The 20,617-nt window shown below is 51.7% G+C and overlaps 2 protein-coding genes across 4 annotated transcripts in view; one reads left to right on the top strand and one right to left on the bottom strand.

Annotated features, from left to right (window-relative positions):
- Positions 1 to 747: 747 nt before the first annotated feature.
- On the bottom strand, positions 748 to 17,495 carry PPP1R3F (protein phosphatase 1 regulatory subunit 3F). 3 transcript variants are annotated; one of them, XM_019798068.2, is made up of 4 exons: positions 7,615 to 7,727; positions 6,790 to 6,845; positions 6,481 to 6,563; positions 748 to 3,923 (listed from the first exon to the last, which is right to left on the bottom strand). In XM_019798068.2, the coding sequence occupies exons 2-4, from the start codon at positions 6,821 to 6,823 to the stop codon at positions 2,628 to 2,630; spliced, it is 1,413 nt and encodes a 470-aa protein (XP_019653627.1). In that variant the 5' UTR covers positions 6,824 to 6,845; positions 7,615 to 7,727; the 3' UTR covers positions 748 to 2,627. The 3 variants fall into 3 exon arrangements, with proteins under 3 accessions (XP_019653627.1, XP_034504833.1, XP_034504832.1); XM_034648942.1 differs by lacking the exon at positions 7,615 to 7,727 and adding an exon at positions 16,416 to 17,495 and having other exon boundaries at positions 753 to 3,923; positions 6,481 to 6,560; XM_034648941.1 differs by lacking the exon at positions 7,615 to 7,727 and adding an exon at positions 16,416 to 17,493 and having other exon boundaries at positions 1,168 to 3,923.
- FOXP3 (forkhead box P3) overlaps positions 16,954 to 20,617 on the top strand; it is a 19,826-nt gene continuing 16,162 nt past the window's right edge. Inside the window, exon 1 of the mRNA XM_019798069.2 lies at positions 16,954 to 17,083. The gene's annotated coding sequence lies outside the window, so the exon portion shown is untranslated. The remainder of the gene's footprint in view (positions 17,084 to 20,617) is intronic.

The raw sequence follows: 20,617 nt of genomic DNA, 5'->3' as shown, positions 1-20,617 counted from the left end.
GAAACGTAATCCCCAATGTGATGGTATTAAGAGGTGGGGCCTTTGCGAGGTGATTAGATCATGAGAGTGGAGCCTTCATGAATGGGATGAGTGCCCTTATAAGAAACCCCAGAGTAACGTCGCCCCTTCACTATGTGAAGATACCACAAGAAGACAGCCATCTGTGAACCAGGACGTTGGTCCCCACCAGACACCAAATCGGCAGGTGCTTTGATCTTCAACTTCCCAGCTTCCGGCACTGTGAGGAATAAATGTTTGTTGTTTTCGAACCACCTATTCTACACTATTTTGTTACAGCTGCCTAAACAGACCAAGACAGTCAACTATTTAATTTAAGGTATTTTTATATTTTCTTGAGATCCATAATATTCTTTTTTCACTCATCAAGTTTTAGTATTGATGTTCTATCAGCCCCATAAAATGAATTAGAAATGCTCCCTTTTATAGCGCTCTGGAATCGCTTATGTAAAATCAGAATTATTTGTTCCTTGAGTATTTCACTGGTGAAGCCATCTGCGCCCAGAGTTTCCGTGTGGGAAGACTTCTGGCTATAGGTTCTGTTACTTTAATGGTCACAGGACTACTCAACTTTTCCTCTTTTTTTTTGAGTCAGTTCTGGCAAGTTACACGTCTGTAGTAATTTGAGTAATTTGTCATTTTATCTAACTTTTCAATCCAGTTGGTAGAAAGTTGCCTTTTTGGACACTGAGCAAATTATCACATTATTGGAAGACCACGGACACATGTTTGGATTTTGGTATCTGACCAAGTGATAATACTTCAGTGAAAGACAGATGAAATGAGCAGGTGTTGAATTTGTTTTCAGTACCTGTTTTCCACTTCCAGACCTCTGCAATGCTATTCCTTCTGACTGGACTGCCCTCTCTTCCCCTTCACTACCTGGTGGATTCCTTCTCATTTTTAAATTCAGTTCAGGCACCATGCCCTCCAAAAAGGTTTCCAGAGTCCCAACCCTGAGCTGAGCATCTGTCCTGAGACCCCCATCACTGCTAATACACTAACCACACTGCACTAAGATCCTTTCTCTGTGTCTGTCTCCCCCACTGGACTGTGAGATCCTTCCTCTGTGTCCTCAGAGCAGAGAAGAGGTGGTTGGTCAACATTTGTGGGACTGAACTGAGCTTGTCACCACTGAATGCCCAACCAAGTTCTCTAACCACGTCTCCGCATTTTTCCACAACTGTTTATTTGTTCTGTCATTTATTTCATTCAGTAGGCATTTATTGAGGTCTTACTAGGTGCCAGGCACTGTTCTAGAAGAGTGGCCAACGAGGCAAGAGGAAAACTAGGCAAGTGTGGTGTCCTGGAAACCAAGTAAAGAAAGATTTCACGGTTGAGGAGATGACCAACTGTGTTAAAGGTTGCCAATAGGTCAAGGAAGATGAAGTCTGGAGTGTGGCCTTTGACAGACCTATCATATATCATCAGTGACTTCAGCACTTCCGCTGAAGTGGTTGGGCAAACAATCTGATAGGGGCTGTTTCAGAAAAGCACTGGAGCCCTGGAGAAGAATGGAAGAAAGCTGGTGTAAAGTTTTGCTGTGAAGGGAAGTAAATAAATATATGGTGTTTTGTTTTGCTATGCAGATATTTTTATTTGCATGCAGTAAATATATCTATCCTTTTTTTCAAAGCTTTTGGGTTTCCTGTTTTCAGTTAGAAAGGCAATGTCTGTAGACAGAAATCTGGTATGAATTCTTCACAGCACAGTAACTTCTCCGTCCTTTCGGAGACCTTCCCAGTCTTGGGGACAGAGGGGTCTTCCTCCCAGTGTTGAAGGCTTTTTTTTTCCAGGAACCTCAAAACCTTGCGGCTGATTCACAGCTGGTATTCCCACATCTACAGGTGACCACATCCACCACTGCGGCCATGTGTTCGACACCAAACCCTCATATGGCAAATCATTCTTCCTCCCTCCCTGGCAGAATATAGAAAAGACCAAAGGACCCGCCCCTCCAAAGACCACTAGACCACACAGGGCAGGGCCATAAGGTGAGGGGACACATATTGAAGCCGTGGCAGCAGGCATGACCGTGTCCTGTGCCCAACTCCCCAGCCTGCTCCTCCCACAGAACATGACCACCCACACACTCAGGCCCAAACAGGAGAACATTGTACAGCAAGACACATCATTTCTCATAGAGCTCTATTGTGGCATATAATAATAGGTACTCTATATAAATTAAATTAAAAATAAAGCTCCAGCAGGTTGCACAGGTTGGCTGTTAATAAATATATCTCTGGGTAATTGTGCCCCAAGACCAGCTCACGACCACTCTCCCTCATCCAGAGAATTATACAAAAATAAATACAGGCTTGGGAGGGGAGGGGGAAAGGGAGGACATGCCCAGCTCCTCTCTGAAAGTTATCTCACACCGTCCACTGTGCCCTGTTCCCCTCCACTGGTATCACCGCAGGGAACCCTGGGCTGACAAGTCCTCGGGGATGGGAAGGTCTCTCTCCAGCTGGGCATTCTCAGAAGCAAAAGACCATCACTATACAGGCCACACATCCTATCTGAACCCCCCGGGGGTGGTGCAGGGACTGCCTCTCCCCACACCCCAGAGAGGGGGGAAACCTGTTATTGCTGCTCCCCACAAGCAGCCTCTACGAGAACCAGGCCAGAGAGAGGCACAGCACAAGCACCAGGAGGGACATACCACTGTTCAGAGCCACAGGGACCACGACCAACCCAGCCAGGACCCCCAGAGTCTGGGTCAAGGGTCCCCGGAGCTGGGGAGGCAACACACACACACATTCTGCAGGGGCTGCTAGGGTGGGAGACTTCTTTGGGGGCTTGAGGCTTGGGCCTGAACCCTCTTCATCCTGGGAGCTCACGTGGGGCCTGGCCAGGCTAGAAGGACAGACTTCAGCCCCCGAAGGACCGAAAAGGGTGAGACTTTGCCCCCGTAAGACTGGAGCAGCTGGCTCCTTACCGGATACAGGATCCAAGTTGTCTGCCCACTCAGGGATAAACTCCATCCGGCCTTCTTTACCCCCTGGGGACCCAGTCACCCCAGCTGCCACCCCACATATGTGCAAAGAGTCGGTGTCCTTGCCCATCCCCTTTTCTGGAGCCCCAGTGAACTGACCCTCTGCACCCAGAACCACGGGGCTGTCACATCCCGAGCCCTCTGCCCACGGGAGCCACACATCTCCCATAGTGGCTACCACAGAATGGGCCCCCGAGAGGATTTCCGGAGGCGATTCCTTGGGGGTGTCCCCTTCTGGGCTTGAGGGTATAATGGAAAGTCCCTCTTCGCCCTCCCCCTCCTCATCAGGGTCCTCAGTGTCCTGGATAAGCTCCACACCACGCCCCAGCCGGGCATAGTGCAGTGTGATCTCCTCAGCCAGGGCACTGTTCAGGGCCCGCTCAGGGCCAGGCCACTTCAAGATCAGGTCGCGGTCCGTGAGTATGCCCAGGGGATGGCTGGGGGACACCCCCCCATCTGTGGGGCCCTCCCCGCCACCTCCTGCCCCACCTGCAGCCACAGCAGCCCGCAGGCGGCTCAGGTGGGATAGGTAGAGCTGCTCCAGCTCCTGGTCAATGGTGTCCTCGCCAAGCAGCTCTTCCAACCCACTCACGACCTCCAGACCCCCAGTGGGTTCATCCGTAAGAGCCCCCACCACGGAGTCCTTTCGGCCCCCTCCATTCTCTCTCGATACTTCCCACGTGGCCTCCACCTGTTGCTGGCTGGGTTCCAGGAGCGGCCCGGCTGCCCCCTCACTTGCATCGGGCCCCGAGGCCTGGTCCCTGGGGGAGCCACCCAGGCCACAGAAAGAGGAAGAGGGGAGAATCCTGATGGCCGGTGCCTGGGGGACCTCTGTGAAAGCCACAGGTGGATTGCTTCTGGGGACGTCACCTTCCTCTGGGGCTTTGCCAGTCACTGTAACTTCAGAAACCTAGAGCCATTGGGGGGGGGAGGGCAGGAGGGGAGAGAAAGGGAAAGGAATGAAGTAAAGGAGGGGACAGGACAAGCAGAGACAGTGAGACTAGGGAGAGCCCACACCCAGCCCCACAGGTGTTTCCAGATAAACCCTCCTTAAAAAGCCCCCTCTAATTCTCCAAATGCCAAAGCCTATGTCATCTATGTTAAAATAGCGCAATCAGATGGAGTAAAAGGGGACTTTCTACAGATCATAAACCTAAGGAAGGCAGTGGGCACCAACATTTGGTGAACGGCTGTCAGTAAATACTGTTGGCTGACCTCTAAAACAGATCCAGAATATTCACATGAATTCATGTATTTTCTCTTTTAAAAACATTTATTTTGACAAGGCCTAGAAACAATGGCCAATCCAGCAGCAACAAGCACACCGAGCACCCAGATCCTGGTTTCTAAATACCGTCCTCCCCTAAAAGGAACCAGAGCTTTCTAACTATATGGCTGCTCCCAGGTTTGGGGCAGGGCAAGTACGAGATGAGTCTAGGACACACTGTCATTCTAGCATGTGAAGGAGTGGTTAAAGAATGATGGGGGTGTGTTCAAACGGACTCTGGAACCAATGTAAATAAGTTCCCACTGACTGGAGGTATAGCTCAATTTAAACATCAAAATAAATAAATAAATGCAATGGGTTGAAACTTATCAAATATGTTTAAAATTCATGAGTTAGTAATAATACACCAAAACCAAAAATCCTTTAGTTGGTCACCTTTGGAGAAGTTCACTTCTTCTGAAAACTGGTAAATAAAAGGGAAAAAATTAAGCATTTATACAGCTTTTTCAATACAAACTATATACCCTCAAGGCAGCCAAACAGTTGATATGAGAAAGTTTTTCTTTAGAGAAGAATTCCAGGTACCAAATGAAATGGGAATAAGAGAATTAAATAGAATCAATTCTAGTTAAATTAGTTTCATACTAATAGATTGTAATTAATAAATCAATTTAACAAAATCGATAGTTTAATAAAGTAATTAAATTTAATAGATCACATTAATTAAATGGAATTAATATGTTAATAAAAAGAGAGTAAGAAATGTGTTTCCATGTGAGACAATCAGCCAAAACCAGCCTGTGGGAAACCCTACAGGAGAAACAAGGCTTCTTCAACAAACAAACTGCCAGAAAAGTGAGGGAGATTTAAAAATCTAAAAAATACCCATCCACCAAATACAATGTGTTGACCTGGTTTGGATCCTACCACACCTATGAGATAAGGAAATCTGAACACTGATCAAATATTTGGTGATACTAAGGGCTGACTGGTGATTTCCTGAGGCGCGATGCTGCACTGTGGGGTTTGTTGGGTTTTTTAAAAGAGTGCTTAATTTTCTGAGATACAAACCAAAATATTTGTGGATGAGATAATGTCTGGATTTTTTTCTGAAATAATTCCATAGGCAAAGAGGGAGCGGAGGGGGTATGGAAAAAGTAGGAACAGGCGTGTTGAAATTTGTTGAAGCTAGGTGACAGGTATATGTGAGTTCATTTTACTAGTGTCTCTTTCCTTCTCTATATGTTTGAAAATCTTTGTACTAAAACACACACACACACACACACACACACACACACACACACACACACACACTAACATACATCTCCAGAATCTCTATCTCCCCTGCCAGCACCAGCATCGCTCACCTGGACCACTGCAGTAGCCTCCCCGTCAAGGTCCCCCTGCTTCCGCCCTCGCCCTTCCAGCCTATTGTCCTCACAGCAGCCAGAGGGAGCATCTTAAATCCTAAGTCAATCACGGCCCTCCTCTGCTCACGACCCTTCCGTGGCTCCCCTGTCACTCAGAGTAAAAGCCAGAGTTCTCTCCAAGGCCCACGAGACCCTACACAATCTGTCCCCCACCCGCTGCCTGACCTCACCTCCTGCTGCTCCCCCCTCCACACGCACACACTCACTGTTCCTTGCTGTTCCTCACACATTCGTCACGGCCCTGCCTGGGGGACTTTGCACCTGCCTGGGATGTTCTTCCCCTAGTTACCCACGTGGCTCACTCTCACCTTCTCCAGATTTTTGCTCAAATCTCACTTACCACGAAGGCCTCTCCTGGCCACCTGCTCTAAACTCACAAACCTTCCCCCCACCCCCGTGTGTGTGTGTGCATGCACGCGTGCGTGCACACACATGTGAAATACACACACACTCCCCATCCCTTTATTTTTTTCCTTAGAACTCATCATCATCTGAAGTAGCATATATTTTAACTATTATTTTGTTTTGTCATGTCTCACTCCACCAAAATGTAAATAAGCCCCAGGAAGACAGCTTTTTTGGGCTCTACCGTATTCCCAGCACCCAGAACTGCTTGGCACAGCGTAAGCACTCAATAAATACTCTCCAACGTAACAAAGCTCGGGTGAATAACTGCACTCTACCCCTCTGCCATCAGGTGCTGCTTTGGGGGGCCTCCCTCCGACCTACAGTAGACCTGGAACAAGTCGGCTCCCGCCACCGAGTCTGCCATTGGGCTGTCCCTCCGGAGGCTGCCAGGGCCTGCTTACCTGAAGCGTCATCTGAGGCCATGGACGGAGAGGGGTGGGGGCCACCAGGGGACCCACTGACTCCTGGACATTAGGGCGCTCTGCTGGAGAGAAGAGAAGGGTAGCGTTGGGGTGAGGCAGGTGTCCAAGCAGGCCTGGTCTAGTTAAGAAAGGCTGGGCTGCTCTGGGGGCTACTTGGCAGCTTCGCCTCTGAAGCTTTCTGTGACAGTCTAAGGCAGAGGGCACTTTCTAGCTCGTATAAAGAAAACAGGGAGAAAGAAAGAAACGGTGCATGTAGGCTAGAACCCCCACAGCCTGCCAGCTGCTTACCCACAGCAGGGGTGTGGTCGTCCGTGCGCTTCATCCCCAGCTCTTCCTCAGTAGGCCTGTGGGGGCAAAGGGGACAATGCATGGATCTGATGTCCCGAGAGGCCAGTTCTGCCACCCGCCAGCACCTTCTGAGCCTCTGTGGTGGCCCACTCCCAAGGGACAGTGGCTGTCTTCCCTTCTGCCGCCTTTTTACCCCAATTAGAAAAGTCCTACAGACTCGTTGTAGAGACGTTAATGAAACACAGGAAAGTGTAAAGAAGGGGGAAAGTCACACGTCAGCCAGAGACCACCACTAGTACCGTGTCGGAAAAGTTCACTCCAGATATTCTACAGAACCAACTTAGATTCTGCAGATGACATTTCACACCTCGCTTTGTCCATGCAACAGTAAGAAGCACCACTGTATACTTTTGTCAACATCTGAAAGGGCTGTTTACTCTCCCAGCGGCTCACCGTAACGTACGTAACGTACGTAACCCATTCCCATCCTCCTGAGTGGCTAGGTTGTTGCCTTCATTTTGCTCTCACCAAGCAGACTCCAGCAGACACTATTGGGCATGGCTTTATGAGCCTTTTGGATTGTTTCTTTAGGGTATATTGCTAGCTGTAGACGAACCCGCTTTTTCCAAGAAAGGGCAGGTGAGGACTGCGGGACTCAGAGAACAGCAAAGGGGAGGAAGGAAGCAACTGGAGAAGAGGAAGGAGGCCAGCAGAAAAAGGAAGTAACCCGGGGTCACAAAGACCTGGGTCCCTCCACCAACCCTCCACCCGTCACCCTATCGGCCTGGCCGACCACCTAAGCTTTTGGAACCTCGCCCTCCTCACCTTAAAATGGAGCACAGGACAGCCAGGATGTGCACACCAAGCACAGGACAGTCAAGGACATCGAGCCAGACACCAGGGCCTGGCACGAAGTAGGGCCTGAATCGACTAGATACTCATTAAGGTTGGTCCTCCTCCACCAGGCAAGTCAGGCCCCTAGGTCTAAGTGGCATAAGGCAAGTGTATTTCAGCCAGTCTCTGCCAGGGGTGGGGTCACAGGGATCATGGAGAAATCGCTGTTCTTGTTCTCAGAAATGAGTACCAAATGTTTACAAATCAAGGCAAATGAGAGGGAAGCGTTAACAAAAACATGAGCAGAGACTGAGAGGACCTGAGGCAATCGCTCAGACCTTTTCATTCCTAAAAGGTAGTATGATGATGTTGACATTTCTGCAGATGGTTGCAACTTTTTGAAAACACATAATCAATTACCTCACAGAAACCGAGGATCACTAGCTGCCCTGAATAGAACTCCCACTATGATGTTCGGCACTGTTCTGCGTGCTTCACATATATTAATAAATCCTCACAACAATCCTGTGAGGTAGGTACTTTTCATCCTGTGAAGTAGGCAGTATTATTATCCACATCACACAGATGATGAAGTGGAAGCCGAGGAAACGGCTCAAGGTCAGGCAGCGAGGACTGAAACCTAAGCCTTCTAGCTTCAATGTCTAAATCCAGGCTCTCGATCAACAAATGGCTACTTCCTGGAGGAGGGAAACTGGGGTTTTACTCCAACCCCATCTCCAATCCTTTCCAGAAGTAGACGGGGGGGGGCAGCAATAACAGACAAGATCTCTCCCTCTTCTTTCATTCAGGCTTTTCTTTGACCTGCCTTTTGCCTATATATTCATTCCCAGTTTCCCTGCCATCATGGGACATGGGCTAGGTGACCACCAGACACGGAAGTGGCGGCAAGGTCTCTCAGGGAAGAAATTTGAACCAGGTACATGGATCTAGAGCCTGGAAGCTCCAGAAGGGACCATCTGTCTTTCCCCACGGACTAGGGCTCGTGCGTCCCACCAAAGGTATTTGAATCTGAACATTACAAGGCCCTGGAGTGAGTGACTCTGGAAGCCCGGCCACCAACTCCTGAGCATCACAGACAAGAAAGGGGGACTTGGAACAAGCCAGCTTGGTCCTGCACCACTCCCCCCAGTAAGTTTAAAATCCAGGTCTTTGGACTTGTGGCCCAACACAATTTCTACGGACTTCTTTTGCTGGCGTAGTCCTTCGTTAGAGAAAATGTCACCTTTCTAGGATCTTCTAAAGCAAGCTTCTTCAAGAAGACCCGCAAACAGAAGGGCAACCCTCCCTCCCAGGGGCAGGACTAGGCAAGCCATCCCCTGCCATCTGGCCCAGTGCTGACATGAAAACCAGGCTTTGAAATACTATTCCAGGGTCCTAGATGCATGTGAGAGAGAAAAGGGCGGGGTGGGGGGGGACACAGGATGCAGCCAAACAGAAGGAAAAGAATTCCACAGTTCAGTTGAAGGAAGAAGAAAGAGAAGAAAAACAAATACAAAACAAATCTCTCAGCCCCCAGAGCATCTCTTCTGCAGCTGAGGAGCGTGAGAAGAGGGGGAGCTTCCAAAAATCAGGTCAAGCAATTCAGCCGATCCCAAGATCCACAAAGTCAGCAGAAGTACCCAGGGCGCTCTCCACACCTCTGAAGTCAGAGAGATGAAAGCAGAAGGCACAAGCATTTATCGTTCATCTCCTCCAACGTGGGCCTTTTTCATTGATACACCAAGTCATTTGAAAACCTTCACATCTATCCTTCAAAGTAACACCCTTCCCTTTTTACAAATGCGGAAACTGAGGCTCAAGGAACCGTGTCTCTACACCCACTAACTACACACCACACTGATAACAATCCAAAGAGGGCTCCATTTTGAAGATAGCGTTCGAAACTGTGGGCTGAAAAAAAAAACACAAAACCTAAATATCCTTGAACTGTCTTTCACAGTAAACATTCGGGGGCAGCTACGACTTTAATCAAAAGGAGGCTAGTAAGAGAAATGGAGTACAAGTGTATACTGACTCACTGATCAGTAACAGAGAAGAGGGGTTCTTAGAAAAATGGGGAGGGAGGAGATTAAGAACAAAACTGTACCTCCAGGGTGCTTGCTAATTTTCGAGAAGGAAACCTGCTCTTTTGGCACCAGCCCCACAAATGCCACGTGCTATCTCCTCAAGGGCAGTAGGCAGTAGTGGGCCGGGGACAGGCCCAGGCACCTGGGCCCGCACCGGGATGCACCCGGGGGTGTTCTCAAGAACCAGTCAAGACAGCGCAGCCTAGAAGGGGCCACACCAGGCTCCTAGGTGTGAAATTCCTCCTGCCGTCAGGAAACTCAATGACCGCTGACCTCAGATGACATTCAGGGAGACCAGAAGGTGAGATTTCAGAAAGAGGTGCCATCGGCCCCAGCCTGGGCCAGCCAAGACAGAACAAAAAAGTCAATCCCCAGAGTGCGAGCGAGGGAGGGCTGACAACCTCCAATGGGGAAGAGCAAAGCAGACTTTCAGAGCAGTCACATCACTGCCACCACCACCACCCCGAGTCCGCTGGGAGCACCCCCGACGCTGTTTTCAAAGAACTTGGCCAGCCCAAAGTGGGTCATGTGCTGAAACCCAAAGGGAAACTCAGCAGACCCCAGCTCCCATGTAGTCAACTCGAAGATAATGCTGACTCTCCAGGGGGTCAGGTGGCTTCAGAAACCTGCCCCACGATACTTGGAATTCCGGTTACCCCAAGCCACCTGCTTTCTGGAAAGAACAGGGTTTGAAACGGCTGTGAAAGCCACCACATTCTGTGGGGGCACCGCTCTGCCTTCCCCAACTAGGGTCTGTGTCAGTGTCAACTCCAGGACCTACAGCCCATCCCGTGGGGTGGGAGGAAGGAGAGCCAAGTTTATCGTTGCCATGAGCTCCTTTCACGGCAGTGACTTCATTCATTTGGCAGTGACCCACAGTAAGAAATACATTTTACATCATAAGCCAGCACACCCATACATGTGTAAATATACATACTTAGAACTGAAAAACAGTTGTTCTTTGAATGAAACAGCACTTACCTTTACTACGTGTTGTGATGCACACTGATTATCTCCTATGCTAGTTCTTTCTTTTTAATATTCGTTGGGATCCAGTAAATTGATCTCACGGTTCAATAAAGGGTCAGGACATGTAAGTTTGAATAACCTCAGCTCTGCCACCTACCAGCTGTGTGACCTGGAGCAAGTCACTTAACCTCTCGATGCCTCAGTTTCCTCCTCTGTAAAGAAGGTATAATGGTAATAGCTATCTCAGAGGGCTGTGGGATGGATTGAGGAAATAGTGGAACATCGCCTATAAAGTGCCAACAAACAGTGATCCCCTCCAAATGCCCACTGAGGGAAACTGAGGCTCTGAAAAGGAAAGCAACTTGCCTGGCAATGCCCCGCTGGCAAGACGCACTACCCAGCCTGGTACAGCTGTTAAGAACTGGGGAACTAGAGCAGGACCGCCCCAGCTCAGAGCCCAGCTCTGCCACTTCCACAGCGTGTGGCCTCAGTCCACATCCTTAACCACGATGCCCTACCAATTGTCTGTGGAGTAAAAGAGGATTGTTTTCTCACTAAATTCTGACTTTCCAGACAACTAAGATGGCCCTTGGCCTGTCCTGTTTCAACTTTGAATGTTCTGGTTTCCCCTAAGGCTGCCGACTCAGATAGCAAGTTGGGTCCCCATCCATTCAGCAACAGGTGACCTAAAAATTATTGAGGCCTTACTGTGCATCAGCCCAGTGACAGACCCTGGAGACACAATGGTGAGCACACCCAACTAGGAAGCTGACAATTCCGTGTGGAGGAAGACATTTAAAAAAATAACTCACACTCATTCTTTCAACAAACATTTATTGAGCACCTGTTAAGTGCCAGGCACCATGGCAGGCCCTGCAGGAATACAGTGGTGAACAACAAGCAGACCATGTCCCTACCCCTCACGGAGCTTACAGTCTAAGAGGGCAGAGAGGGTCATCCAATAATCCCCTAATGAAGGTCTAACTACAAACTGAGGTCAGCGCCTTCAGGAAAGGAAGAATGCCCTGGAACAAAGGGCCCTGGCCCAGATTCCAGGGTCAGGATGGGTTTAGGATGCTTAGAAGGAAGATAAGCAATGGAGGGGTCCGAGACAGGCCGCTCAGAAACACTGTTGGGGAGGTGATGGATTCGATCTCGAACATGGGACGCACCTTTGGGACATCACCCAAGTGGAGACACCGAGTCTGGCTATATGAGGGTGAAGGAAAGAGCAAGGAGAAGGGCCAGGGGTTAAGAGGAAAAGTGGCAGAGCATGGTCCCAAGGCAAGGGAAAGACTGTGTTTTAAGTAGGAGTGCTCAACCGCTTCAAGAAGAAAACCAAAACCAACTGGAATCTGGCAGATGTGGGGGGCTCAAGCAAATGGAGAAGGAGAGTGTCAGCAACTCTTCAGAGGGGGGTCAGCAATGAAGGGGAGGAGGGTGGTTAGGTGCTGGCCGGGAGCAGCAGGGACAGAGGTAAGCTCGAAGGACAGGTTTTTCAGACAGTAGAGACACTAGCATGTATAAAGGCCGAGAGAGATCAGTGAAGAGGGCGGTGAAAAGCTGCCAGGAGAGAAAAGGGTCAAGCTCTGGAGCAGGTAGCAGAAAAGGGAACCCAGGGCACAAGTGGGGGGACAGGCCTGAGGGAGTAAAAGAGCACCCTCCTCCCCTGTAACACAAGGGAGGGAACTTAGTTTGCAGGCTTGGGGGCTGCGAGTCATGGGGAGTTCCATTCTTACGGCTTCGTTTTGTTTTTTGAAGCAGGAAGTCAAGTCTGAAGGTAAAGAACATTTGAAAAGAGTCAGAGCAAGGTGGAGACAAGAGCGGATCAGAAAAATGGAATAGGACTGCCAGGCAGGGTGGGAAATGATCTTAAAGTTGTGGCAACACACACCTGTTCTGCTACTGACATTCTCCCACAGGGCTCGCCTGATCTATGCCATGAAAACACTGGGGCCTGAGGATGTTGGGACAGACAGGCTTCCCAGGAGAAGCACTCTCAGAACTGAGGGATCAAAACGAGGAGACCACAGGGAGCACAGGACCAACATGCCTGGTGATGCGAAACAGCATGGGCAAAGGCCCTGAGGCAATAAGCGGCAAGGCACCTTGTTAAGACCACAGTGACAGGAGCTCAGAATGCAGAGGGCGGTGGGGTGTGAGACTAGCAGCTGCAGAGGCCAGACTGGGGGACAGGACAGGGGGGTGCTTGAAGGCCACGCTGAGGCTTTCTTGGTCTTTCATTTTTAAGAGGAACAGGACGCCTCCTAAGGGTGTTAAGCCAAGGCAGACCAGGAGGGCTCCTGCCGACACTGGCCCTAGGACTCTGGACTCTGGGAGCCTCAAGTTTGCTCATCCAGGAAAGAGGGATAAAAACAGTCTCTCTCTCAGGGAATGTTGAAAGGATTAGATGAGGCCTTTGCATGCAAACCCTCAGCAAAATGCCCAGCACAGAGCAGGGTCTCTGCCAAACGTCACACACCAAGCCCTCCATCCCTGCCTCTCCCACCCAGTTCCACCACAAAACCTTTGACAGCTTAGTGCCAGTCTGCATCTTTTTCCCTGTTTGAACCTAGCACTGTGCCCAGCACATAGTAGGCCCTCAACAAATGCTTGTTGATGGATCATCTCGAAGCCTAAGGGTTATCAAAAGCCTGGTCCAGCGATCCAGGGAATGCAGCCATTTTTCAGTTTCTGAGCTGAATCCCAGTGGCTACCATAGACTTCCTCTGTGCCCCCAACCTGACGTGGCCATGCCCAGGACAGGGTGGGCCCGCAGCTGGCACTTCTGAACGAGAAGCCCTCTACCATGGGGCTCCCACACGTTCAGCCTATCCCCTGAGATCGGCTACCGGTTCCCAAGAGGGCTGGGTCACAGGGGGTAGCTGTTCTTCAACAGCGCTCCAAGTCACCGGCAGCACACAGCTTTTAAAACAATAATAAGTTGAAATGTACTCGCCAAGAAAGCCGCCGACCTACAAAGAAAATCTTACCGCTGATCTTGCAATGAGCACCAACCTCCCCTTTGCAAGAGCTGAGATCAAAAGATAAAGAAGCTATCAAAAAGCCATCTGCCCACTTAAAATAATATCACAAGTCATGTTAGGAACCACAGACCTGGGGCCAGATACCAAAACAATTGTCTGAACGGGCTGCTTCAATTTCTCCTTAAAACCACCCATGTATTTTAAAAGAAAAACACCCTCTCCACCCACCTTGGCCCTGCGAGCTTTTGATTTCTCTGGTTCTCTTCCTTTTACACTCTAAAATGACCAAACTCTTGTTACCCAAACTGTCGCATCTTACAGACAGGGCTCCCATGACAGCCACCTGGGAAGACAACTTGGGAAGTGACAGAAATGCAGGCGATTCTGAGCACTGGGACCACTCTGAATCTTGATCTGGGTGATGGCTACACGAGCATATGTATGTAAAACTCCGCTGAGCCCTATACTTCAGATCAGTACACTTTGTATAGGTATACCTCTAAAAAAGTGGAGGGAGGGAAGGAGAGAGAGAGGGAGAGAAAAGGGCGGGAAAGAGAAAAAAAGAGAGAAAGCGAGAAGTTAAAAGAAAAGCATGACGTGCTGGGAACACCAGGAGTGAAATGCAGACTTTTTCCTGAACCCTATCAGACCTTCCTGAGGAGGAAAAAAAAAAAAAAAGTCCCCAGCATGTCCTCCCTGGTCCTGTCACTCACTAGCTGGGTGGACTTGAGCAAGCTGGCTCACCCCCCTGAACTACCTCAGTCTCCCCCTTTATTAAATGTGCATAATCAGAGCGCCTATACCACAGGGCATGCACAGGAGGACTCAGGAGAGAACAGACGTGAAGCTGTCAGCACAGAGCTCAGTAAATGCTGGCCACTATTTTCTTCCACGGCTACCACCATCCTTCAGTGCCTTGCCCATGTTCTCTGCATTCAATCCAACCAAAGTGACTGTCATTCCCCTTTAGCAGATGAGAAGACTGAGGCTTACAGATGAAAAAACTGAGGCAAGGCCACACAGCAGGTGATGGGCAGAGCAGAGTTTGGGAGGGGTATCCAAGGAACTGTATGTGTGATTCCCTAAATATAAACATAAACACTACCTAATGCTTTCTGGCACTGCTATGAGCCAGATTTGGTTCTGACTGTTTTTACTCGTCTCCTCTGAAGTAGGTGTTGCAATTATCTGTTTTAGGGCGAGGGTATTCAGGCACGGTACGGATAAATGAGTTAGCCAAGGTCACAAAGCCAACAGACGGCAGGGCTGCAATTTCAACGGAGGCACTCAGATGTCAGAATCCATTCTCAACACTGTAAGGGAAGGCATGCTGCCTGCCCCCTTTAGACTAAGTCTCAGGTTACTGTGGGGTTCACAGGTCGGTAAGGGGGTATTTGCCTGCTTGCTCACATACCCAGGCACACCTACCCACCAGCCCCAAGCTAGACCTTTCTGAACCACTCACTCACAGCCAAAGGCCTTGCCAGGACCACAGACATCTTGCTGCAGCCAGTAGCTTCTGATCAAGCATATACAAGGTCCAGAACGCATTTTCCCACTCCCATTTCCAGTCCTCCCAGAAGCAGGGAGATGTGTGCATTTCCCACACGTGCACAGAGACTCTGCTTATCCCAGGCTAGACTTAGGTGACCCCCCCACCCCCGAAAAATCAGGCCTAGCTGCTACCTTCAAAGAACTCCTAGCTTGACTGAGAAAATCTAGACTCCTATCAGGCCTCCTGGGGTTAACCGGCTCCTTCTTCCAGGCTCTGAATGGTCACAGGCAAAAACAAAGGACAAGAGCTTCGAGTCCAGGCCCATCTGGTTCTGCCTCTGCCAGAGCCACTGTTTCCCTGCGAGAGCACAGACTCGGCCCCTCAATCCTGCGCGAGGCCTCTCACTAGATTAGAACATAACAGTAAAGAGCTGCACAGGCTACAAGGTCAGCCACGGTGGAACTGGAAAAGTTGGGCGCCATCACTTCCTCAACCAGCTTCTCCCCCGGAACCCTGGTTTGCTGCTCTGTCAAATGGGGAGCAGATTCCCTGTCCCCCCACTGGCAAGGCCCTTGGCCCACCCTACCAGGTCACTTAAGTTCTGTCCACTCCAGCACACTGCTCACCATTCACACCAAGCTCATGCTCACCTCAGGACCTTTGTACTCAGCTCCCTCTGCCTAGAACACCTTGGCTCCCATAGGTGTGCATAATCACTCCTCCTTTATCACTCAGGACTCAGTTTAAATGGCACCTCCTCAGAAAAGTCCTCCCTGTTCCCTTTGCTACAAACTCTCCCCACCCCCACCCCACATCTGCGCATGCCTCTTCTTAGGATCATCCAGGACTCACCTCCTTAAAGGCCTTCCCTGAACACACTCTAAGGCAGCTATTCCCTCCAAACTACCCCCTAACCCTATTCACTTTCCTCTCAGCAACTAATCTTATTCCTATGGATCTTATCTGCTTGCTTGTTTTTTTCAAACCGTCTCCCATAGGAACCTACATGATCCTTGAGGGCAGGGAAGATGTCTTGTTCAGGGTTTTACAGTGGAACTCAATAAATGAAGGAAACCCCAGTAATTCAAACCGAGCCTAGCACATGTTTGGCCTCCGTTACTCTTTGACTAACTGACTGAATGCGCCCTCCTCCCCGTCCTGGAGAGCAGGCCTGAGGGGCTCCAGGGTCGGGATGCTTGTCCTCCATCCTAGACACAGCCCTGCGTTGGCGGAGGTGGCGCTGGCAGACATTACCTGCGCCTCACGGGCTTCATGCAGCTCTTCAGCTGCCTGGCCTCAGCCTCCACGGGACCCTGGCACTCGGGCTGTGGCTCCAGCTGCTGCAGCTGCTGCTGCTGGGGCAGCCCTTCGGCATCAGTGGGTGTGGGAGCGGATGCGATCCGGAGCAGGACTGTGTAGTTGCGGCCTTGGTTGTTGGCCCAGAAAGTGCCCTCGGGGGTCTCATAGCGCACCACGAAGTCCAGGCGCGCCCCATCGCCCGCGCCCTCAGCAAAGGGCAGCTGGAAGGCAAAGCGGTCAGTGCGGCCGCCGTCGTCGGGCGAGGAGGCGGACGCCTGGCCAGGGCCCAAGCCCAGGCCCAGGCCGGGATCCAGGATGGGATCTCCTGCTCCTGGTCCTCCCGCTCCTGCCCCCGGCGGGCTGCGCGGGACGTAGCGCGCTGGGTGGTCGCAGAAGGAAGCCCAGCCGTCGTGTGAGGCCCGCACGTGCACCGCCTTCTCGAACGAGCGGTTCAGCACGCGTACCAGCCCGCGCAGCACCGGCGGGCGCCCCCCAGGCACCCACACCCCGGCACCCCCGGGGACCGCTCCGGGAGGCGGCAGCAGCGCCTCCAGCTCCACCATGACGCGCCCCAAGCGCTCCAGACGGCCCGGCGCGGGCGGCAGCGAAAATGTGGGCACCAGGTAAAACCCCCCGCCAGCGGGGACGGGGCACAGCGGCGAGGGCGCTGGGCGAGCCTCCTCTTCCTCCTCCCCTTCATCCCCATCCTCGCCATCGTCGTCCTCGTCAGCCCCGCCGCCGTCGCCATCTTGCCCGGCCGCCGCCGCCATCTTGCCCGCCCCGGGCCCGCCCCACGGCCGGTAGCGGCGCAGCTGCGCCAGCGGCAGCCCCAGGGCCTCGTCAGCGAACAGCACTCTCCGCGGGGCCGCCGCCGCCTCAACAGAGGTGCGGGGCTCGCCCGCGACCGGCGAGGGGGGCGCGGGATGCCTCAGCGGGGGCTCCACAGGGGCCGGGCGCGCCATATCGGCGGCGGGGCACCGACGGCACCGGTGGCGGGACCGGCGGGGGCAGGGCCTGAAGGGGCGGGCAGCCAATGGGAAGGCCAGCGCGGGGGGGTACGGCTCACGGGGGCGTGTAGGCGGTGAGATGAAGACAGGTATTGCAGAAAACCAATAGGGAGCCACGCACGGATGACGTAGCGATGAAGCGAGTTCAGGAGAAGCACGCAGCCAATGGGGATGCCCGAGAGTGGGCGGTGCAGGAGGCGGGATGATGAGAGAATCAATGGGGAGGCCTAACTGGGGGTGGTGCGGGGTCCCGGAGGGAAAAAGCAAAAGTAGGACAGGCAGTGGGGGAGTGTGAGCGGGAGCGGCATGTGTGCGGCGAGGAAAATGGAATGACTACAGGCGATGGGGGGCAGCGGGGGGCGAAAGGAGCGGCCCGAAAAGCAGGAGATCCCTCGGTTGCGTAGGCGCTGGGACGCGAAGATAGAGACCGCGAATAGCCAATGGGGAGCCACGCGCCCGTGGCGTAGAGGAGATGACGAAAAGATAATGGCTACAGCGAGCCAGTGGGGAGTCGTGTGAGCTTGCACTATGCCTTCCAGAGGCGGTGCTAGGGCTGAACTAGCTAATTCGAAGGCTAGAAAGAGACCCCAGAGGAGGTGTTAGGGCGGCCTCGGAGGCGGGACTGGAGGGCAAGGCCAATGGGAGTGGACGGTGGAGGCGGGAGCCAGGAAGAGAGATGGTGGCTAGCCAATGAGGGAGCCAGAATGAAGGCAGTTGAGCACTCAAAGGGCAGTGCTAAAAGGAAATGAACCAATGCCAAGGCTACAAAGTCTAGCGGGATGGAAGGACACGGAGGCGGAACGGGCCAGAGCAGAGCCAACCGGGGTGTTGGAGGTTGTGTGAAAGAGGGAATGAACAGCCAATAAAGAGGCCAGAGGAGGCTTTCTGGGCTGTAGCGTGGTTGGGCGCAGAGCCATAGAATGCACGCAGCCGTTGGGGAGAGTGTTCCTCTTGTGGTTGAATTTACCATCTCCTTAGCCCTCCGTGACTTCTCGTTGCCTCAGGGCTGTGAATACCCAGTCCCTGAACACCTAGACTGCACCCTAGTGTGAGGTCTAAGAAAGCAAAACAGACTCTCCTGTCGTAGTTACTGGGTCTTCCTGCCCACCTAGGAACCTTTGCTTGGGCAATGCCACTAGCCAAGAATGTTCTTGTTTGTCACCCTCAGCATTCTCCAGGACTTGGCACCATTGTTGAATGAATGGCCAAATGAAAAATTGACCTTTGCTGGAAAATGAGTTTTTTCTGACTTCAGCTCAGCAAAACACTGGGCCTGACTCTATGCCACTAGGAGTTGGTTGGACACGGTGGCAGACACCTATAATGTAATCACAAACCAAAGTCCTGCCTTTCTTGCCCCAGTGGCACTCCACACCCCAAAGTGGCCTCACTTCCCTCTTTCTGTCCCCCATCTCTGCTCCTGCTCTTCTCTCTGCCAAGAGCACTGCTCCTGTTTCCCCATCCTTTCACTCTCCTTTGAGGTCCCACCTCCTGTGGGAACTGAAATGTGGCTTCTGTCCACTGAGCATGGCCCTTCATGCCTTCCCCCTCCATCCTGGGAGGGTTTTCTGAACACCTACTGTATGCAAGGTGCTGATGCACAATGTCCTGAGCAGAGAGGAGCCCACCACCCCACTCCACACCAGGAGCCTCCCCCTCCTCAGGTCTCAGTGTCCAGGGTGGGGTCATGGATCAGGAAGGAATATATTCAGTTGCAAGCAACAGGGGAAAAAATCACAAAAGAATAGGGGCTTAAGATAGAATTGGAGGGATTTTTTCTTCTAGTTAGGGCATTATCTGTGTCCCAGTCTGGCCCCAAGACTCTCATCCTTCAGCAAATTCTGTGTGCTCTCCATTCAAAATGTTTCGTGACTCCAGCCTCTCCTTACCCGCTCCACTGGCTGCACCATCATCAGTCACTCGACTACTGCAGTAGCTTCCCCTTGTCTGGTGGCCCTGCATCCATCTTCACTCCTACAGTCTGTTCTGTACTCAGCAGTCAGACGGATCCTGTTAAATCCTAAGGCAGTTCATGTCTCTTCTCTACTCACACCCCTCCTGTGGCCTCCTCCTCACTCAGAGTAAAAGGCAAAGTCCTTACCACAGGCTACAAGGTCCTGCGGGTCTAAACCCCACCTCTCCTCTCTGACCTCACCTTCTACCCCTCTTCCTCTCACTCACACCACTCTAACCACACTGACCACCTTCGTAGACCTCGAGCAAATCACAGACTCCTACTCAGGGCCTTTGAGCTGGCTGTTTCTCTAGAATCACTCCATCCCTCATCTCCTTCCAGTCTGTCAAAGCCCCCCCCCGCCCGTTTCGGAGGACTTACACAGTAATCTTGTGTACTGTCCTCCAGAAGCCTTCCACACAAGAGGATGTAGTCCAGTACAGAGAGGAGGGGTGACCTCTGCCCCTCTCTGCCCACCTGACCCCCCAGCCCTCACTCTGCAAGGGTCCTGGTTCGCGGCAGCAGCAATATCACCCCTCCCTCGCCCCAAGTCCCACTCAAGTGGCCTCCTGGGACCCTGGGCCACCACCCTCACTCAGTTATCCCCCTACTTCTCTGGCTACTCCTCTCCTGGAGCGAATGACAGTGAGTGAGAAATGATCTCGGGAGGGTATAAGGAAGGTGCAGCCCACACCTCCAACCCAATAAAAGAAAACCAGCCCCCTCTCTCAAGATGGGACAGGTCCTGTGGCAAGGAATGAGACCTCAGCCTCTAGAGGCCTAGTTTATAGTTATAGAGGAAGTACAGGGAATGTTCAGACCCAAGTCCATGCAGAGCAAGGGGTCATTAGCCTTGGGAACATCCCTAAAGGCAGCTCCCCAAAACTCCTTCCTGACGAACAAGTGCCTCATACCCTCTTGCTCCCATCCCCATGCCGCACCTGTTAAGCCCCTGCAAGCCTCCAGCCTGAGGACCTCATCCCACTTTAGTGCCTCCTCTGGCTGCCCAGTGCACACAGGCCATCTTTGGGTCTCAGACGTGTCCCACCAACTCAGAAACCTCAACCAGTGAAAGTTTTGTTTTGAACTAATGGTAGGGAGGGTTGGGTTTTTTTTTTTTTAATTGTTGTTGGCTGATTTTTTTTTAGGTCTGGTTTTTTTTTTTCTATTCGCCCTTTTTTTTTTTTTTTTTTTTT

This window comes from Ailuropoda melanoleuca, chromosome X (assembly GCF_002007445.2).
Source record: "Ailuropoda melanoleuca isolate Jingjing chromosome X, ASM200744v2, whole genome shotgun sequence".
In the NCBI taxonomy this organism is placed as follows: Eukaryota; Metazoa; Chordata; class Mammalia; order Carnivora; family Ursidae; genus Ailuropoda; species Ailuropoda melanoleuca.
Note: the sequence above shows the minus strand (reverse complement) of the source record. Positions and strands in the feature narration are given on the sequence as shown.